The sequence below is a fragment of the Numenius arquata genome, chromosome 1 (assembly GCF_964106895.1).
Source record: "Numenius arquata chromosome 1, bNumArq3.hap1.1, whole genome shotgun sequence".
In the NCBI taxonomy this organism is placed as follows: domain Eukaryota; kingdom Metazoa; phylum Chordata; class Aves; order Charadriiformes; family Scolopacidae; genus Numenius; species Numenius arquata.
Window position 1 is genome coordinate 1,567,825 of NC_133576.1, and position 22,457 is coordinate 1,590,281.

The window sequence follows — 22,457 nt, forward strand, 5'->3', positions numbered from 1 at the left end:
GAGTCTGTCGACACTTAGGCAGTGTCGACAGATGGGGAAGACGCAGGAATCATAGAATGGTTAGAGTTGGAAAGGACCTTAAAGATCATCAAGTTCCAACCCCCCTGCCACAGGTGGGGACACCTCCCACTACACCAGGTTGCTCAAAGCCCCATCCAGCCTGACCTTGAACACCTCCAGGGATGGGGCATCCACAACTTCCCTGGGCAACCTGTTCCAGTGCCTCACCACCCCCACAGTAAAGAATTTCTTCCTAATATCTAATCTAAATCTCCCCTCTTTCAGTTTAAAACTGTTACCCTTCATCTTATCACTATGCTTCCTGACAAAGAGCCCCTCTCTATCTTCCTTGTAGGCCCCCTTCAGGTACTGGAAGGCTGCTATAAGGTCTCCCCGGAGCCTTCTCTTCTCCAGCCTGAACAACCCAACTCTCTCAGCCTGTCTTCACAGGAGAGGTGCTCCAGCCCTCTGATCATCTTTGTGGCCCTCCGCTGGACCCATTCCAACATGTCCATGTCCTTCTTATGTTGGGGGCCCTAGAATCAGACACAGTAATCCAGGTGTGGAGTCTCATGAGAGGAGAGTGGCAGAATCACCTCCCTCCACCTGCTGTCCATGTCTCTTTTGATGCAGCCCAGGATGTGGTTGGGTTTCTGGGCTGCAAGCACACATTGCTGGCTGTTATGGTTTGAAGAACCCACAACAACTTATTGTCGTTTAGACAATTATTCTATCACCTCATGACCCCTCCCCACCCAGGAAAGGGAATCAGAAAAGAACATGGAAACCCAAGGGTTGAAATATAAACAAATTTAACAGAAAAATACTATATAATTAACATTAATAATACTAAATAACCAATAGTGATCCTGACACCAGTATAAAATATACGAGGATTATACTCAGCCAATTACGTCAGTAGGAAGCTGTGCACTCCTACCACTGGACCAGAGATGTCGGACACTGTGAGTGCTACTGCTTTGGGAGGAAGGGAAGGCCTCAGGGGTCCAGTGCTGGGGCAAGAAGTTCTCAGGATCACAGCCATCATAGAAGAGCAGAAACTCCTCAACAAACTTTCTAATTTATATCAAATGTGACATTCATGGTATGAAATAATCCTGTTGGCCAGCTTGAGTCAAGTGCCTGGGTCTTGCTCCTCCTCATCCCTGCACCTGGCTAGTTTGAAAACACTGAGACCTTGAAACCCACATAGCATAGCTGGCTATAAAGAAAATATTTTCACAAATTCAGACACATGAGTCTTCTAAAAATTCACTTTTCCCTAGTATTATAAAAGATCTTACTGAAATGTAAAATCACTGAAAGAGATATTAATCCTGCATCGCTCACACCAGGACACTGGCTCATGTTGAGCTTCTCATCAACCAACACCCCCAGTCCTTCTCCTTGGGGCTGCTCTCAATCCATTCTCCGCCCAGCCTGTATTTGTGCTTCAGATTGCCCTGACCCAGGTGGAGGACCTTGCACTTGGCCTTGTTGAACTTCATGAGGTTGGTATGGGCCCATCTCTCAAGCCTGTCAATGTCAGTAGGGCTGATACCATAGATGTAGACAGTAAAGAAGCCAGGCATTTGGGAAACCTGGCCAGAGACAGGCATCGACAAGATGCTTGGGAGAAAGCCACAAACTATTGGTCTCTGGAGGTGACTTTTGTCAGCTGGAAAGTGCAGGTATCCCTTTAAGGATGATATTGAATGCCAATGCCTCAAACCAGGACACCACCTGAGCAAATGGACGACCATGGAGAAAGGTATTAAGTACCTGAGAGAACTGGCTGTGCAAGAGGTGATTTATAACAACTGGTGAGTGACTATAGACCCTGATGACATGCCATGCCAGCAACCTATGTTGCAGAAATTTGTGCAGAGTATTCAGGAATACACCGATGCATTCCCACTCATTGTCAACAGTGATCCGTGGAGGATCTGATGCTGAATGAACACTAAATGAAGTGGCTAACAGAGCACTCTCTAGCCAGGGTCCAAGGAGGGCTGGCAAGCTTGACTGACCTGAGAGGAGGATGTCCATCCTGCCCACATGTCCCATCCTGCCTTCCCTCCTCCTGCCTGTCCCCCAAGGTCCAGGGCAGCTGGCTTCTATGGGGTGCAGCTGGACTGCAACTTGGAGGACTCCAAAGAGGACCTTCCAGCTGGCGGAACAGACTGCAGGAGTCCAAGAGCAGAAGAGGTTTGCTTCAGCTTTGGGGCTTATGTGTTCAAATACCAAAATGCAGAGACCTTGAGCAATCCCTCCACAGACTCTTCCCTGCTGGGGCAGTGCCTGTTGTCACCATTTAAACAAAACTCTCAATTGACACCGTGCTTTCTCCCACTGGGTGAGAGGCAGTTGCTGTCTCCTGACCTCCCTCTTTATGCTTTGCTGCCTAAAACCTGCGAGACATGCCTCAGGCCCAGCATGGCATTGCAAGGGCTTTTATTGTACCCTTAGACCATAGCACTGGATTTGGCAAGAACCTTGCATATGGGACAGCCCTTGCCTTGCCAGCATGGGGGCAAGAGTTTTTGCTTTCGTCTCACTTGAAGGTGACACTCCTATGTGCAATCCTTCTTATGGTTGATTGATTGTTTAATATACCTCTTCTTGAGAGGTGAGGCAACCGACTTCTTTCTTTGGTGTGTCCTTGCCTTGCAGATGGTGATGCCTGTGAGGAGTTTCTTAAGTTCAGTTGCTTTGAGCAACCTGCTCTAGTGGAGGTGTCCCTGCCCACGGCAGGGGGGTTGGAACTGGATGATCTTTAAGGTCCCTTCCAACTCTAACCATTCTATGATTCTATGATTCCGAGTGTCTTTGGCAGTCTGGAGAATATGCAATGGAGAAATGTGCTGCTCTGAAATTTCCTTGTTCATGCCTACAGTCTCATATGTCAAGTACTGGAGCACAGGAACCAGGCACATGGGGGCTTCAGCCCCAGTACATGCTCCCTGTTTCCCTTTGCACAACTGCCTGCCTTTGTGGCTCACAGAGAAGGCCAGCCCAGCCCTGAAAGAGCAGCTCATTTTGGTCTTCACTTCTTTCTCTTGGCAGTTTCATGTCCTGTCTCCTTTTCAAGCATTTTGCAAGATAGTACACTGTAAACATACTTCCTTTATCTTATATTGATGGGGGTTTTGTGGTTTTTTCCATCTTTCCTGACTTTGTTTTCTGGTGTGACTGATTTGCTTAAAAATTTTTTTTTTTAGAGGGTAGCTCATTTCTCTCTGCCTGGCATTCTTACTTATGTGTGAAATGCTTTCTTCACTTACGCAACTCTTGGGCATTGAAGGCTTCTTTTGTGATTGAGTCTGTCTTTAAATAAGGGGATAAATGTCCCTTTTGACTGGGCGGACAGGAACCAATGGGAAGCTGTAGCCTTTGTTACTCAAGCGCAGGAAGCAGCTCATCCTTTTATTGCATCATTGACATTGACACACCCCCTGCTGTGTACTTCTCTGGTACACATGGTTCAGGGAAGTAAAATTCTCTTATAGGTTTACTAAGAATGTTACCTAGTAACCCACACTATAATTTTTAATTTAAAGAGTGGTGAAGAATAAAGCAAGAGAAACAAATTCAATAGGTGGCCCTAAATGGCCTTTTGTGGGTGTTTGTATGAACGGACCCCATAAGTACTGGTTGTTGATGGAGAAAAAGCTACCAGAAAACAGCAAGACAAGGAGGAGGAGGGTATGTGCTGAGAGGTACTATGCAAAAACCTCCCGAGGACTGGTAAGTTCTGGATCCCAGGAGTTCTGCTGGAGCTGCAAGACCTGGTCAGCCCAGAATACCAACAGCCTGCTAAATCTCTGCCACCAGCATGCACCAGCACCTACAACATGCGGAATAACCCAGACTGTTCCAACGCAGGCTACAAGGTTGTACATATATCTGATAAAACTCAGGGCCCTCTGAGGGACTTTCTGAACACCTGCCTAGAAGCCAACAGTGTGTCAATACACCCTTTTGCTGCTGAGTGTCCTCCTGTGCTCGGCCTTGTGGCTGCTGCTCTGACCAGGTAGCTATGAACGAGTGTGTGAACTGCACGAGGAGAGGAAGAGAATGGGTTTTGTGAATAGCCACCTGCTTTTCGTAATAACAGCTTGGCTCTATCAGTAACTGTTAATTAATAAAAGGTGTTCTAGGCATTGTTGGCTGTGATCTTTGTCTCCCTGAATTCTTTTTTTTGGTTTGTTTTAATGAGGGAAAAGGGAATTTAAAACTCATTTCCCAAAGAAGAGCTGTTGGGAACTGCAGAAACTCATTGCTCTTCTGAGAAGTATAATATCTTGAACTAATTTCTTGACTTTAGTTGTGCAGATGATAATCAGAAATTTGTCCTACCCTGCTGCTCTGAAACTTGTGTGAAATACCACTTCCGTGTTTTTTTTTGTTCTTTGAACTCAATAACACTGAAGAGGTTTCTATCAAAATACGACACATTATACATACTTGTACGCTGGGAGGTGTGGTAACTTGTTTGGAGAAAAAAAAAGTCTTGAGATGACAAAGGGAAACAGAATTCCAGACTAAGAAGAAGCAAAAGAAAGAAGAAAAAAGATGGGGAAAGAGAAAAAAAAAATAATAAGCAGATCAGCATTATCTAATAGAGGAGATGTACAAGAGAGAACATCAACTGAACCAGTTAATCAACGGGTTGATCATCAGAGCTGGAAGCGCTCAAACTTTCCAACAATTAAGACCAATCCTTTGATTGTTAGTGTTGGTTTCTCAGATTCAGGAATTATTAGAGCTGTGACTTCAAGCTTTTTGAACCTCAGAAAGTCATGATGCGATTTGATAATTTGCACCAGGGTTACTTTAAATAGCACCAGGGTCTGACACTAGCTGAAGTTTCTGCTTGAAGAGCAGCAGGAAGTATGTTCTTGCTGTTCAGCAGTGTTCAGAAATACAGGGCCAGCCTTAGCAGAAAGGACTGAAATTCTCTCTTTCTACTTTTTCTACCATTTTCCATGCAATAGAATAAACCAAAAATAATGGTGGCTCTATTTTCTCTAGTAAACTGCTCATGTGACATTGTGGTGCCCTTATGGTGAGTAGGATGCAGAAGAGCTGAGGGTGTCCTCTCCTGCTCCTCCAGCTGCAGTCAATGCCTTTGTAGAATATGTCAGATCACACAGATCTAAATGACTCATTTCCCACTGATGTTTAGTCCCTCTTTATCTATAAGAAGCCAACCATTTCCTTTTCCAGATGGCATTCTACCAAACTAAATGAGACAAAATTTTCAGACTTCCTTCTCTAAGAGAGACCTCCCATTCCTGTCACCAGTACAGCCGCTCTCTGTGCTCTAGTTTTGGTCTCTCTCTGACCAGAGATGCTTTAACCATAAGGGGACTCCATATGAAGCAGAGCCTGAGTACCAACTTGTCTCTGTTTCTGTTAGGAACACATTTACCAAAGTTTATCATGCTCACAGGATGCAAATGGTCCATACACATCCCGTGACCAGCTTTCACAGCAGATTAACTTATTGTTCCAAACAGTATTTTTAGCTATTAGTCTTCCCAGCTATTAGTCTTCCCAGCTTCCCTTCTATTTTGCACTGTCGAATTTTTCTGTTCTGTTGAGTCTTAGGAGAAGTGCTTATGCACAGTCAATTAGTTGATCTTATTCACACTAGCTTGCTGACCTGAGTGTATTCCAGCAGATTTGATACACTTTTTTTACTGCCCCAGCTCTTCTGAAGGCATATGTTGCCTCAACTGTGCTATATTACATGCCTAGATAAGCCAGCTGTGAGATTTAGGGATGCAGCTAATTCTGCTGTAGTGTTTTTTTTTGGGGGGGGGGGGTGCGGATTCTTTTGGTTCCCTTGTTTGCTTTTTTTTTTACTTTTGTAATAGTGGGCTTCTGATTTAGTTTAAAAAAAAAGGGTGCCTTATAATTGAATGGATCCTTCCCATGATATCTGACTGGTTTTTATGGGTACAGTAGCAACTAATGAAGCTTATGTATGACTATCAATCTGTATTTTGGGAAAGGGATATTTTCCCAAACCAGAATATGAAAGTGAAAAATCAGCTTACTTGGAGGGTTGAATTATAATGAATATTCCCATCTGAAAGCTGCTTACAGAATTTCACTTATCCTGTGTAAGATATTTTTGTTCTAATTTAAAATATAAACTAGGCTATAATCCTTTTCTCTTAGGCAGACATTCTTGAGCACAAGGACCTTACTTGAGTACAATAACTTTATTTGTCTTTTCTAGCAAGGATGAACAATCCAAGATCATGTAGTCTCCTGAATTATGACAGAATCTATTATCTGACTGTTTTTACAGATAGTCCTTCTCTTCACCTGTTCCAAACAGATCATATCCTTCTTAAAGTTTGGTGATCAGAACAATGCTGCAGAGTGTTCTGGATGTAGTGCCACTACTGCTTTATGTACCAGCACTTAAATTTCACTACCTTTGCTCTAGATACTTCCTCTGATGCAACTGGTATGAGATCTTCACAGCCACAGTATATTCCTAGTTCTTACTCTCACTCACAGGAAATATTATTATACTCTTATACTCAGATCCTTCACTTTTTGAGCCCTTTCTGATTCAGAAAGTTCTGGCTACCAGTTCCCATGTATGTGGCCTTACCATTTGCATTATTGAATTTCACCCCATTTTGGTTTCTCTGTTCCTTAAGAATGAGCTGGAGAATGAACTGTAGCCATATTTGCTTACAAGTTAGAAACACTCTGTGTTCTAGATTCAGTCAAGAAATCTTTCTCCTATTTATCTTCAGCATTGTCAACTACCAAATGATGTTTGTAGCCTTCCAGATCTTCACATTTTGAGATGCAGCACAACAAATTATGTATCAACTAAATAAACAGCAAGGGCTTCTTCCTGTAAGTCCAGAAGTCTGTTGGAGTCAGCTGCTTAGATCAAGCAGATGTTGAAATTCTCACATTTATGCCATTTTAAAATATTTTATTACTTCAAACAGCCAGAAGTTTCATCACTCTGTATAAGGGTCAGTTAAGAAATGGAGAAGAGACAGCATTTCTCAGCTGACAAGTAGTCTTACTGCAATAGGATGACTGAACAGGTTTTCCGTTAGAGCCTTAATTTACTTTCTTCATTTTTGACCTTATGTATGTTTTTTTTTAAATGGTTATAATTTCTGATTGTCTGGAGCAATAGTCAAATGTTAAATTACAATATGCGATAAATAAATAAAAGGATATAATTATACAGATGTTTATTTTTCTTAATGCCTACATGAAAACATTACAGCGTTCAGAGGTGCTGGGTTCTGGCTTGACTCCTTTAAGTTAATGAAGATCCTCTGAAAGTTGAAATCCTTTAACTTGGTGCCTAAAAGAGGATGTAGAGTGGGACTTTCAAAAGCTCCAGATTTATTTTGGTGCACAAAGCTGGTGGATCATTTTAGGTATTCACAAATAAACATGGTTTAAATAAACATGGTTTACCAATGACACTTCCCTAAACATGCACACTTGTGGGAAAAAAACAACAAAACAAAAAAATAACTCAAACCCCCCACCCCCAAACAGGTCAAGTTGATTTTTAGTAGAGTTTGGTTTATTGAAACCTTTGCTGGTTTTGTGATATTTTGTATTAAATGTATTTTTTAATGTTCCATCTACATAGCTGTTCCAGTATTTTAATGATCCAAATTTATTTTATTAATTTAGACTAGTCATTTTGATTTTAGCATTGATATAAAGAATAATGTTTGGTTAATTTTCTCAGGGAAAGCAAAAAATGAAAGCCTAAGTCTCAGTTACGCAGGTCCGGAAATACAAAGGAGGATTAGTTCATACTCCTGCTCATTTTCAGAATGCTTTACTCTCCTAACACAGAGTAAGTGTACGTAAGCCTTACACTAATCACTCAGGTGGCAATGTGCATGCCTAATCTGTTTCCATTCCGTTCATCACTTTTCTTAAATTGCAAAAGTTGTGCCAGAAACTTCAGACATCCTGCTTTTGTCATGCACATTTAAGGTTTCACAACTGTGGAAGCATTAAAAAACATCGTGACAGCTGTGTAAAACTCCTCAGATAATCTATTCTCTTGCTTCTTCTTTCATCAAGGAGTGTGTCCGTCTGCCTTTCTGCTCCAGATAAAATCACTGATATTTCGGAATCAATTGAATGTTTTGTTCTTGCTCTAGAAGATCCTGTTTCATGGTGTCAGTTATGCCATTTACAAAATTACTTGCGTGTTAGAAAATTTGCCCTAGGGTACTCTTTGGATAATAGCAATAGTCCAGCAAAGCACTGACCTACCAGGGTAACAAAGAATTGCTTGTCCCCAGAGAATGCAGTGACACGGCAGTAGAGCAGGTGGCCAATGTCTCATGCAATGAAACATGTACTCCCTCCTTGGCTAACTAGGTCTCCCTATAATTTCTTTTACTCTGTAGGATTGTTTGTTCCCCTCAGAGAAAGGTAGTTTCTACAGCTGTGTCCATCTCTGCGAGGGAGATACATGAATTGTATTTTCTTGAAGACTCACTTTACTGTGCAGTCTCAAAATCTGAGTGTTAGTGTACGTTTTTCCTCATGCCATAGATCTGGAAAAGAAACAAAGAATGAAAAAAATTATTGCAGAAATGGAAATAAAACACGAATGCCAGAAAACTGAGTGGAAGAAAATATCTTCCGAGATGTCACCCTTGTCAAGAGGTCCATCTAGTTGGGTGCCTTTGAGCTCCCAGGCCAAATGGTCACTTTGGGAAGGTGGCACAGAAGGCAAGAGCTAACACCCTGACATGTCCTGGCTGAGGTGATAACCTCGAGCACAAGCGCTTACTTCTTTTGGATGAGAGCACCCTTTGCCAGCTTTAAGATGCAAGCCCACCTTCTGGTTTGCTTTCCAGAGATTCCGGTAGGAAAGAGAAGCTGAGGTGTGATCACAAGTCTGCTACTGAACATAGCTGCCCAAACTAAAAGACAGCTTCAAAGCCGTAAAACATTTTATTCAATTCTGTGTTTCAAGCCTGAACCTGATGTAATCAGGAATTAAATATTATCTATCCAAAAGAAGGATTCTGATGAAAAGAGTTCTGCAAAAGTGGCTGCGTTTCCTTCAGTAATGGCAGAAAGAAATATATGCCAGTCAGGGAGGGCAGAAGTGAGGTAAAGAGGAAGAAAGAGAATATAGCAGTGAGTGAGAGAGGAACGTTTTTTTTGGCAGTGCTGTGGTTGAGGAAGCTCAGATGTATCTTGATGTCTCTGCCGCTTCATTTGTCTCTGCCAATATAAGGAAACCCCGCAACGGGGTAGATTAACTTCCTAGCTTGAATGCTAGATCTTTTTCTAGCCAACTACAAATGCTAGATCTTTTTCTACCTTTTTGTTCTGACGCTGTTCTCTTTACCAGCTATGACAGAAGAAATAACATATGCTAATCTGAAATTTGGAAACATCTATGAAGTGGATAATATCCCAGAGCCTGAAGATACTAAGGGAAAAGGTGTAGTACCTATGAAGCTTTTATGATTTATTCTTGCTAAAGTGGGTAAGACGGCAAATACTTTTAATTATATGCCCAAGGGACCTTTGTTAGCTTTGTTACTATCAGAAAAGTTATACTAGTTATAAATGTATCCAGGTTTTTGTTACTGTCATTTCTGCCTGAACTTTTTTAGAGTTTGAAAGGTATACCTGAAATACTGATCTTGTTATTTCTTGGAAAAACATATAACTAAGAGTTATAGTAAGCTCCACAAATAGTCCTAATTGTCTAAACCTCAAAAGAGTTAACTTGAACTAATTTTTTAAGTGGATCGGTTCCTTATAATGTCTCCATGCATTTTCACTCAAGCTTAGAAGTGCATTAGCTTTAACTGACTCACTTTATTTCACTGCTGAAGCTCTAGCCTGAATTAAGGCACTGTAAATGGCTGTATCTATTAAAGGGATGAAGGCACTTTAAATTCTATATTTTTAATAGTAATTTACTATTTTTACCAATTTAAAATTAAATTAATTTTGCTTAATTTGTGATAAATTGTGAAGGTGAACTCTAGATTTCAGTGGTGCAACTCATGGGAACAAAGAACATAGAAAGTGCTAGCTGTTTGTGGGGTTAGGCTGTGGAGCAGAGGTTTACAGACAGGAGGACAACTTGCTTGTGATTCAGAAGGAATTCTCTGGGGAATTCTGTATCAAAGAGCAGTGGTTTAGTGGTTTCAGACACTGTTATGCTTCTTGAACATATGTTATGCTTTTTGAACATATGTTTTTTGAACATTTTTATGTTATGGTTTTGAGCACTGCCAAATTATAATTCAGGGGCTAAAAAAAAAATAAAAAAAAAAAAGTAAAAATGTGAATGTTAATCTTTGTGTTAAACTCTGGGCTTCCTTTCCTTTAATGTCCAATGACACCAGTATCCTCACACGACTCTAGATGTCCTGCTTCTACGTCCCAGGGTAGACAACGCATATTTTGTGATGAGAAAGCACCATTCTGAGAGCGCACAGCACAGTCTGTGCATTATTTCGCAAACATGAAATTGGAACAAGCTCAATGAATAAATATATCCATTCTAGAGTAATGGGAGTCCTGTACAGAAAGGAGGACCCAGTGCAAGGCCCCTTCAGCTGTGCTAGGTGTAACAGAAGCAGCGTGAGGTTAGAAAGTACAGTGAACCACTACCTAAAGAAACTCTTAAGGAAATACTTTAATTAAAACAGCCAAAGCTAAAACTACTGCTTGGTCTTCATTCATATTGCTGCCCAGAAAATATCTTGCATTTGTTTATGAAATCACACTTTCAAACTACAAAATCTTTTTCTCTTCTCATCTAAAAGCTCCAGGAAGCGTGGACTATAATGCTTTCAATCTTCAGCTTGGGGCTGTGACTTTGTAAGGGTAGGAACAATTTATTTTTGCCCTTTCACTGCAATCTATATATGTCTATTTAGAGCCTGCCTTAGGGAGTCAAATTTCTGTTACTGAAGTGATAGAAAGGCAGGTACCTAATATTCAGCTTCAGAGCATATACAGAAGCACTTTGACCTTAAAAATATTCACATCCCAGCAGTCAATGCATCCTTAAGTCTATAAGGTATGTGATTCTCCTGTGCAGGCTTTATCTCTGAGTATATCTGTTGTATGCCTGTGAGATCAGACTTTGGAAAATAATGCAGAAGGGCCTGGGTATTTCTTTTTTATACGAAACAGTTTTTTTATACCAAACAGTATTTCTTTTTGCAATACCAAACAGTTAGAGTACTTCCTTAGACTGGGGTTGCAGTCTGTGATGAAATGCAGGTGCGGGGAGAATGGCAGATGTAATATATATTTAGCAAGGCTTTTGTCAGTGTCTCTTACGGTATTGTCATTTTAAAACTGAGGAACTTATGGGCTGGATGGCGGACTGTTAGGTGGATTGAGAACTGGCTGGGCTACCAGGCTTAACATCTGTTTAGTGGTAGAGTCCTGCAGGGGTCCCTCAGGGGTTGTTACTGAGCCCGTGTTGCTTAATATCTTCATCAACAACCTGAAAAATGACACAGAGTGCAAAGTCATAACGATACTAAACTAGGGGTGGTGGCTGATGCTACCAAGTGGTTGAGCTTCAAAACAGAGGAACCTTGAGAAACCTGAGGACTGGGTGAGCAGAAACCCCATGAAGCTCCACAAGTTGTTGTACACTGAGGCTGGACTAATCCCAGGCAGTGGTACAGACTGGGAGCAGGCTGGCTGGGGAGGCTGGAAAGGTCCTGGGGTTTATGGTAAATGGGAGGTTGAATATAAGCCAGCAGTGATCTGTGTACCAGTTCAAGGCAACATCCATCACTTGATCTTCTTTCACCTGAGTATTCATCTACTTGAGTTTCTGCAGAGTGAGGTCTTGTACAACATTCTGCCCAGGCTTACTTCACCACAGAAGCTGACCACAGATTATTTGTAGGAGAGGCACACTTCATAGTTTCCATTCCTGTTCCTTCAGCTCGACTTGCTAAATTTCAGTTTCTACTTCAGGAATTCACTCCCCAGTTTTAAATACTGCTTTCCCTTTTCTAGGCTAGCAATTTCCTCTTCACATTGCCATTCTACTGCCTTTATTGGATTAAGTCAAAATGGTTGCAGATCTCCACAAAGCCCATATAGTGGCAACTTTAATATACGCCTTAGATTTAGTGCTTCCCTAGCAAACTAAATGCTTTTTCTCCCTCTTTCAGTGCATCTTAGCCTATGGAATCTTCCAGCTCCTATGAACAGGGTCTCTTTTGGATGACCGACATGCTTAAAATTTCCTTTACTCAGGAAAAGATCATTCCTTTTTCTCCTCATTGGGCACTCATTTCTGTATCTAGTCTGTAACCCTTATTACCTAAAAATTCTCTATGAATTCCTGGCTAGAAGTCTCAAACTACCATAAAGTACCAGAGGAGTTTACTGTAGCTCTCAAATTAAACAGATTACCACAGATAGGTGCAGCACATCACGAATTACCACAACTCTGCAGTGCAAATTTGTTTTCAGCTTTGGGCAATCAACTTTCTAGATTTTTACAATACCTTGCTTTCTCAATATCTTTACTGCCACAGTCTATGGCCTTTGAAAAGCCCAAGGCTGTCCACATTCTGCACTGAGCTGCTGTGATCTCTCACTGTCTTACTTTGTTTGGGCATCTTTTGCTGTGTGGAAAGACTCTGCAGCAGGAATATACAACCATAAAGTAAAAGCAATTACTTATTGACCAATGCACCACAAAGATGGCTTCAATATAGTGAGGTAATGTGTTCACCATTCCTGTAGTATCGCAATGTCATTTCATGACTGAATTCCTCCCAGGGCCTCCTCCTGCTTCATCTCGCCCTCCCTGGCCAGTAGTCCTGATTTTGTTGGTGCTGTGCCTGGCATTGCTGGTGGCGCTGGTGACCCTCACCGTTTTGTGTAAGTACTAATGCATTTCTGTTTGCTGGGGAGCTCAAGCTACTGAATAGTATCAGACTGACATGCCCTTTCGGTGCAATTTCTGGTTCAGCTGAGAACAGGCAGCCAGGCAAACCTATTTTCCCTTGTCAGAGCATCTTTGTCCTCTTCCTGACGTGATGAGGCTAGAAATGAGCAACATGGAGGGGCGCTGGAAAGGAGTGGAGTAGGAGATCCACTGCTTGCTCTGGCTGCCATTGTCTGGTCTCCTAAAAAACTGTATCCACATCCCTACTGTATTGACTAACGATGGAGTGAATTCCTCTTTGATATTGCCAGATCTGAAGGGGAGGGAAAAGCTTTGTGTCACAGTAAATAGGTTGTGCCCATTACCTCCCATCTGCAACATTTCCACTGCCATCCAGAACTGAAGTTTACATTTTTAGGAAAAAAGCACAGCCTGGAAATCAACATAAAAAGATACACAATGGAAATATATGATAAAAAAATAACACTTTAATTTTGTTGTTCACTTACAGCCAAATAATAAGAAATCCACTATGCAAATGTTCTCCATCTCAGCAGACCTTACATGCAACTGTTCAGGGAGGAATAACATTTATCCCAAATGTTTTATTTATGCTTAATGATCTGCTAAGACATTCCCTATCTACGTCCCACTCTTTCTGAAGGATAACACTGGAAAATGTCTTACTGTGAATTTCAGTTTTTCAGATTCCCAAGGTCTACAGGACACAACTTAGAGACCTCAACATGACAAAGAATGAGCTGCATGCAAATTTCTCAAATATACTGCAAGCAATAGGAAATCAGCTGTGCTTGGAAGGGGACAAAAACCTTAAAAATAATGGTAAATCAACAAGTTTTGACAAAAGCTTATTTTTCAACGTGGCAGGGAAGAGAAAGAAATGTGTCTTCTGTGTCTACTCAGGTCTGTCTCCTCAGGTGGGCTTTTATCTTCTCAGATGTGGCTACCTAGAAAGTGGGCAATGAGCATGTCTGCCGCATGCAGTGCCTGGAGAGAGGTGCCCAGCCTGGCCATACGTGCTCTGGCATGGGACCTGGCGGTGGTACCAGGGTTTCAGGATTTAGTTTCTGTAAGAAAAGGGTTCTGTGGGATGCCTTCCGGACATGCCAGTTCCCGTCAGCACTAGTTCAGGCATTTCCACAACATGCTCTAATGGACAGTTTTACAGTGGTGCCTGAGAATTAAACAAATTACTGCGCTCTATGTGAACAGCAGTCCACACACAGGACACTGTGCTAGTACCAACCCCATGTAAGACAGGAATGTCCTAAAGTCCGAAGTGATGTGTGGTGAAGCATAGCTAAACCAGCCTAGGAGTTCACTCACAGAATTCACAGAATCACAGAATTTTCTTGGTTGGAAGGGACCTTTGAGATCATCGAGTCCAACCAACAAAAAAAAACCAACAAAAAAACCAACAACACCAAAACCAAAACAAAACAAACACCCACAACCCCACACCGCACCCACCCACAAACAGACACAACCCAACAACCTTGGGCACTAGAGCATGCCCTGAAGTGCCATGTCTACACGTTTCTTAAATACCTCCAGGGATGGCGACTCCACCACCTCCCTGGGCAGGCTGTTCCAGTGCCTGACCACCCTCTCGGTAAAGTCATTCTTCCTAATATCTAATCTAAACCTCCCCTGCCGCAACTTCAGACCATTTCCTCTGGTCCTGTCATTATTCCCTTGGGAGAAGAGGCCAACACCCACCTCTCTACACCCTCCTTTCAGGGAGTTGTAGAGGGCAATGAGGTCCCCCCTCAGCCTCCTCTTCTCCAAACTAAACATGCCCAGTTCCCTCAGCCTCTCCTCATGTGACTTGTTCTCCAGACCCCTCACCAGCTTGGTGGCTCTCCTCTGGACACGCTCCAGCAGCTCAATGTCCTTCTTGTGGTGAGGGGCCCAGAACTGAACACAGCACTCGAGGTGAGGCCTCACCAGTGCCCAGTACAGAGGCACCATCACTGCCCTACTCCTGCTGGCCACGCTATTCCTGATCCAGGCCAGGATGCCGTTGGCCTTCTTGGCCACCTGGGCACACTGCTGGCTCATGTTAAGCTGGCTGTCCACCAATACCGCCAGGTCCTTTTCTGCTGGGCAGCTTTCCAGCCACTCTTCCCCAAGCCTGTAGCGTTGCCTGGGGTTGTTGTGACCCAAATGCAGGACCCAGCACTTTGCCCTTATTAAACCTCATCCCATTGGCCTTGGCCCATCGATCCAACCTGTCCAGGTCCCTCTGTAGAGCCTTCTGACCCTCAAGCAGATCAACACTCCCACCTAGCTTGGTCTCCCTGGAGACTCCCTGTCTCCTGACCATGTCCAGTGCAGGGTTGTTTCTGAAATCAGTTTGCCACAGCTCAGTTATTTAACTGGTATCTGACAATGAGCCAGCCAGAGTGATAGTTATCTTCAGAAATTATGCTCTGAGGAGTAGGGGCATCGGGCAAAGGGGTCCTACTGTGGCTGTCATTTCTCTGGGTATAGTTCCACAGACAAGATAACTGTCTAGGTCTCCCTTTCAGTCAATGAAGAGAAATAAGTAGTGCAAGGATACAAGACAGACACCTGAAGTGTGAGACACACCTACTGCTGTTCGTTGATTAAAATGGGAATCCAGATAGGTTGGCTCATGTCACCTTTGAAGACTCCTAAAATTCGGCTAAATAAATCCCATTTGCAACACCTGAACCTCCTCCCGCTGCTAAAGGAATGGGAGAGATAGGGGTGTGATTCAATTTTCATCTCTGTCATGACCTGAACCTTCTGGGACCACAGTGGGATTTTGGCTAAATGAGGGCCGTCTCAAACGTCCTCAGTCCCTATGGATACTGTTGTCACAGGCCAACAGTGATGTTCTTTGAGGGACAGGCTGGGAACAGAAACGAGGCTATGGTTTTCCTTTTCCAGGCCAGAACTGTGTACTCTGCCCGGCAAACTGGAAGTGGGAAGGTGATGATATGTGTTACTACCACTCCGAGCAAAAGATGTCATTCAAAGAGAGTCGCCAGTTTTGTTCCTCACAAAATTCCACTCTTCTTCTGATAAAAGAGGCAGCAAAGCTGGTATGGACTGGTTTCTCACTCTGGTTCTCATTCATGGGAGTTCACGCACCTTATCAGCTACTGACCCCACACATCATTTTCTTAAATGGCACTGTGAGCTGGAGTTTTTCTACAGTGATTAAGGTGACCCGGGCAGCGGTAAGGCATAGGACTGGTCGTCGTCACATAAGGCGCAGCCTTTTTGAGCAGGTGGTGGTCAGAGACAGCCCATCTTGCCTTAGCTTGCTGTGGCCAGCTACTTGCTGGGATGACTGGTGAAAGCGCATTCATGGCTGTTTTGTTGTGGGCAGTGATTTCACTTATTTAACAAGTATTACAGACCCGGAGAAGGATTTGGTAGGATATTAGCGCAAAAACCTCTTTTAACCTGGTCTCCCCATAGGCAAATCATAGTCCTCCCCATATTGTAGAAGTTCCTTCTGCCAAAGTTGATCTCATCTTTTCAATCAAAATTAAAACGCCTGGTAGCAAGTTGTTGAAAAATGGCCTAATTTTAGTAAATTAAAACAAACTGAGGTGGGAAGAGGAAATGCCAGGTGTAGGGAGAAATAATCCTTTTTCCTCTGGATGCCAGCAGACATATTGGAAGACTGAGGGCAGAAAAGATGACCCAAGAGATGGCAGTCGTGGCTGGTCCTGCCTGCTCTCCAGCACTCGACAAATGCCAGTTTCCCTTTCACTGAGGCCGTAACGTTTCTCCCAGAAGTAAAGGGGAGAGGCTTTACTCTCACCTTCCCAAACTGATGACAGCAAAGATTGTGAGGGGCAGCCTGTTCTCGCTGCCTTAATCACAGCACTGAGAGCTGTGAGGAAAAAGATAAAACAGAGAAGTGCACTGGGAGCAGCGACGATAAGTGAAGGAGGGAAGAGAACAACAGAAAAAGGGAATTCAAATCTTTAGAAATTCCCTCAAGCAGCAGTGAAAAAGGCAGCATTGTTAAAGTTTACATCCTTACCTTTCTGCTCAGAGCCTTTTTTAAGGACAGACTATTGCTAAGTGCTGAAGCTTAAGACCTCTACTCGTCATGGTCCACTTGCTTTTGGGAATAAGTTAATGATGCTAGAGCCAAGTGTAAAGGTTCAACAAACCAAACTCAACAGCTCCCTGCAGAGGCTTCTCTTTCGCTGTTGACAAATGCTAAGGGCAGGGTAAAGGGGGAGGAGAGATTCATGACTAAAGAGGGAAAAACAATCCAGTGTTTCACCCAGAGGGTTTAAATCAGGTTGATGAGGGTGACATTGCTCTTCAGAGCGAGAGGTGTATCTTCTCTCCGATTAAAAACAGCTTTACTGTCATTTCTCTTTTGACACTAGTTTTTTCCTTTCACTGCAGAACTTGTTCTGAAAGGCTAACAATTTGTGCTATTTATGTACTTTAAGCAATTTCCATCAATGCTTTCAACTTCTGAGCCTGAATATTTATTTTTAATATTTTCCTAAATATCTGTTTTGAATTGTCCTTATTCTGCATAGGAATTGGTAAAAAAGTTTCATAGAAAAATATACTGGATTGGATTAACATTTAGAGGTGGACAGAGAAACTGGTATTGGGCAGACAACACAGTTCTTACAGAAGAACAAAAGTCTTGGTAAGTGGGCAGCTTTCCCGCGGTACGTAAAGTTGGTCCTCACCCCCATGCAAATCCCAGTTTCTCTGACACAAAGGGTGCACTGAACAGCCAACTTCTATCCAGCTTTCTCTGGATTCCAGGTCTCACTTTTTCATATCAGATTTTTTTTGGCCTTACCCAGAACTGCTTGGAGGGTGATCTAGGCACTATTACTGGGCAAAACCTGGAAAGTTTATTTCCACAATGTAGTTTCAGACTGACCACAAATGTCATATGTTTCTCCTGTGTTTAACATCTTGTTTCACTGTGATGAAACGCATCTTGTGTCTTCAGTGAAGACACAAGGAGAAAACTCCAGTGGAAAGGTGTATCAGTCCATGCTTTTGATTTTATACTTTTTTAATTCTATATAAGACTCTATTTATTCTCTAGAATCATTTCACTTTGGTTTAGCATGTTATTTCAGAAATAAGGTATATTTTTCTTCTTGCTTTCAAACCTACTTTGCCAATTTTCCTTTTCATTATTGGGCAGTATCCTCTACATTTCTGTTGAAACAGCCACTGACACCCTCCAGTTGGTACCCAGGAGTTAGCACGATGTCAGGCACAAGAAATGGTTTAGTATCCACCCTTGGTATCTGCTGGGAGTGTTTGTTGGCATGATCAGGACAGAGTGAGCCTCCTAGGAGTTGGTACACAGTGTCACTAAATGCTTTATTTCTTTGCTGGGGGTATATATTCTTTGTGAAAGTAAAGACAGCTCTTTTTGGAAGGGGCAAGGATGAGGTGAGATGAAAAAATAATTACTTTTCTTTCCTAGGACAAAGAATCTAAATTCCTTTCAACACTGTGCATATTCTTATTATGATGTCATATATAACACAGCATGTACAGAACAGAATTTCTATATCTGTGAAAAGCCCGCCATCCAATTGCAGCGAGGTAACAACCATTGGCAGGACTGGTTTGTCAGACCAAAATGATTATGAGGAGCTAGAAGACATTCTGCGAGGTTGGATTTTTTTATTTTGTTTTTTCAGAACTATATATGTGAGAATTTAAATATGTTGGATCAGACCTATTCAATTCCCCCATTTTCATTCTCTTTTAGACATATGTAAAGATACCTTCATACTAAGGAAACAAGCATGGTGATGGGCTCCAGGAGCAACCCAAGTCTGTCGTTCCAGATCCAAAACTGCCAAATGATTACTCGGTTTTAACCAACACAAGTGATGGACAAAGTGGCCAGAAGTGATGGCCAGGAAAAGAAGCACAGTGACAGGGCAAGCACGTAAAGATGCTGCTCCTCTCCCAAGCATCCATTGGTACAATCCTAATTACCGCTTGTCAGTTCATAACTGTACAGCTGTAACATAACGCAACTGCTGAGGATTAAACACTTCCACTCAAGAGATGCTTCTGATGTCTTGTTGATCTGACTTCTTTAATATACTAGGGTGGTGAATTATACAGTACACAAACACAGTTATCCTCAAAAGGTGGGCCAAAGTGTTCCTGAACTGGACTAGTAATCATATTTCCTCTGGAGCACAGAGGCTCCTAGTTCTCATAAGGACTTGTGCATGTGTCACAGTAGAAGATATCCTTCAGCTGTGAATGTCTAGCTCTCTTCCATGTTCTATTCTTCTTCCTGGCACTGTTAGTTCTCTTTTTAATTTTTCTTTAATTTTTTTCTTCTTTTTTTTTTTTTCCTCCTTATAATAATACTGTTCTTCTTTTCTACTTTTCTAATTTTCCACTTTTTTCATCTATTGCAAGAGTCATGCTAGGGTTCAGTGAGAGGTGTGAACAGAACCTCCTTTTATTTGTTTTTAGGATATTTCCTGGAATGCCATACTACTCACTTAATGTGCTGAGAAAGGGTCTACAAACCCATCCACAGTGAAAATACCCCAAGTATTTGGGGTATTTGTTAATGAACAAAATATCTCCCTCCAGATCTCCGTAGAACAATGACAGCCAGGTTGAAATAAGAAATCTCAGTCTCATAACGGTGTTTTGATTTGAGTCCACAAATTTCTCACTTGGTCCCCCCTGGAGACTCGTGTATTCCTTGTGGATTGTGCCCCAGACTATTTATTGTGGATCATTTACCACTGGTGTAGCATCTGGGCTGTGAAAGCATTGGTCATTCACTTCAAAATGCTGTTCTAGTGTGTCACTGATCTCAGCGCTGCACAGCAGTTTCTGATCACCAACATGAACATTTTTGTTATTTTCAAATACCAATTTCATGCTCCAGAAACCTTAGTGGATTTCTGTTCCTCTCTGCTGTTTACACTCACCCCTTGCATCTCTAGCGCAACCTCTCCCAGCTGCTCCTCTCAGTTCCTCTCCTGGCTGTTCCTGTCTTTGGGGGTGAAAATGCGGAGTGCTTCTGTCCTGCAGTGCAGACACAGCCCTGGTCTGTCTCTCAACATTCATACCAGCTACACTGAAATGAGAGGTCTCATCTGGAAGGCATCCTGAGCTGTATTCATGGTGCATCCTTTCTTGGTAATGAAGGGCTTTGCTGTAATTCACCAGAAAAAATAAAAAAAAAAAAAAGAAAGAAAAAAAAAAAAGGGTTGATCTTGTTTTTTTTTTACATTAGAGAGAATGTGAGGCAACAGGAAAGATATCTCCAGGATGTTTTTTGATTAATGCTGCATGCCTAAGAGCAGATGTGCAAATCCTAGGTGTTTCTGCAGTTTGTTGAAGACAAACATGAGGTGGGATTGAGAGCTCCCCACGCTGACAGGCAGCCACAAGTCTACATCATATCTTGCTGTGGCCTTGAGCTTTTAGGTCAATTTACTGCAAATTTAAAGCAATCTCTGGTGCAGCAACTGTATTCATAACGGTAAAGGCAGGTGGGGTTACAGTACGGTTTCACAGTGCCCTGGAGCTAGCTGCTTCTCCTCAAAAAACGATGATTGAAACACCAAAAAAAAACCCCAAAACAACATTACCCCAGGGAAGAAAGGCAGAAGGCAGTGTCCTACCATTCGCTGCGGACATGCAGAGTGCTGCAGGCAACAGCAACCAACCTCATCCAGCAAAGGCTGAATCTGGCAGATGACATACTCTTGGGGTGGTGTAACCAGATAGGGCTTAAGGATGCGCTGGCTGTATCCCCTTTGCCATTCAAAGGAGCTTTTCCTTACAGATGACAAGACATAGGAAGGGACTGTTGGTGCATTGACATTTTTGAATCACGGTTCCGTACAACAGTGTGTTTCCTATGTCTAAATTCCACTCCTCCCCGTGTCCCCCCCAGGTCATAGACTCCAGCTAATGCAATTTGAAAGGTCACATTCTGGTAAATAAACCCAGCCGTTTTCCTCAGCCTGCTGACAAACATTTGTACACCTGCTGTGTTCAAATGTAGACCCAAACTTCTTCCTTAGCTTACCTTTCTTTTCATTTTAGTCTGAAGAAATGAGAAATTTTGTCTGCCCTGGACCTTTACAAGAACAGAGAGCATGATGATGAAGCCCCATCTTACCGCCTTTGTTACTTCTGTTCTTACAGCAGGATCTGTTTTAAAAGATGACTCAAAAAAAAAAAAGAAGTGATATAATTAACAGACTGTTTATTAAACTCAGAGCTAACAAAAGAATACAAGAAAATTACTTTACCTCCTGTTTCCTTTGCAGAAGTAAGATCAGGTTGGAGAAAAGTTTCCCCAAAGGCAATTCATTACATGCTTGAGAAGCTGCTGCTAAGACTGAGGAAGTTACTGTCATGAAAACTTGCAATGAAATTCAGTAGCATAGACACACCTGACTCCCAGTTATCTGCAGAAAAGCCCTTTTCACACTAAGGTGCCAACATACAGTTTTCAGGCCTGAGAGACAAGTATTTTTGCACCCTATTTAGCATGGGTTTTTATGAGGATATTGTGGGTACACCATGAATACACACTGCCTGCTATTCCTGTGCCTCTCTGTGTAACAAAACTGACTAGAAGTACTTTTTACTCCCAACTTTTACCACCTTCCACGCTTTGCATGCAGGTAAGATATAATGCAAGAAATACATGCAGCCAGAGGTATTTCTACTCTGAAAAAATCTATCATCTGCACAGCAAGGCAGGAAGAATAGCCCAGTCATTACAGCGTATTTCCAGTCTGTTGATACTATTTTGCAAGTGGGAGACTCTGAACTTTACACAAAAGAACATGAACAGCCACCACAGAAATTCCTCCCTCTCACAATTTCCTCCTGACTCATCCTGTCACCACGACGTGACTCATCGTGTCTGGGCAAGTGCTCCGAGAGTTGGTTACTGAAGGCGTGTAAGAACTACAGCTCAACACTGGAGGAAGCCACTGCAGACAGCTGGAGACAGAGAGTGAAGATGGATAAGCCGCTTCTGCACAGTGACTTCTGCAACAGCAGAGAGGTCTTCAGTGTGGTCTGGTCTTTCCCTGACGCAGGCTAAGTGAGTGGTCACTTGAATCCTGCCAAGCTCCTGGCCTCACCATCCTTTCAGCTCAGCTTTTACCCTTCTAGCATTTGTTTCAGAGAATTTTTCTAAAATAATTTCATTTTTCATTTATTTCATAACAGTGTATGGAAATGTAGCCTATTGCTTTCTGTGCAGCTGCTAGAATCATAGAATTGTCTAGGTTGGAAGGGACCTTTAAGATCATCTAGTCCAACCATCAACCTAACTCTGACAAAAACAAAAAAAACCCACATCACTAAACGGTGTCTCTAAGCACCATGTCAACCCGTCTTTTGAACACCTCCAGGGATGGAGCCTCAACCACTTCCCTGGGCAGCCCACTCCTTTTGGGTGCTATTTGTGCCCTGATATATGAACAGATATCTTTCACACCTTAACTCAAAATAG

The 22,457-nt window shown here is 42.5% G+C and overlaps 1 protein-coding gene across 1 annotated transcript; it reads left to right on the forward strand.

Annotated features, from left to right (window-relative positions):
• Nucleotides 1-9,158: 9,158 nt before the first annotated feature.
• On the forward strand, nt 9,159-19,009 carry LOC141471914 (C-type lectin domain family 12 member A-like). The gene is made up of 7 exons (XM_074158652.1): nt 9,159-9,484; nt 12,820-12,921; nt 13,628-13,771; nt 15,866-16,020; nt 17,494-17,609; nt 18,414-18,605; nt 18,705-19,009. Exons 1-6 carry the CDS (start codon nt 9,394-9,396, stop codon nt 18,574-18,576), a joined length of 771 nt encoding a protein of 256 aa, XP_074014753.1. The 5' UTR covers nt 9,159-9,393; the 3' UTR covers nt 18,577-18,605; nt 18,705-19,009.
• The last annotated feature ends 3,448 nt before the right edge of the window (nt 19,010-22,457 follow it).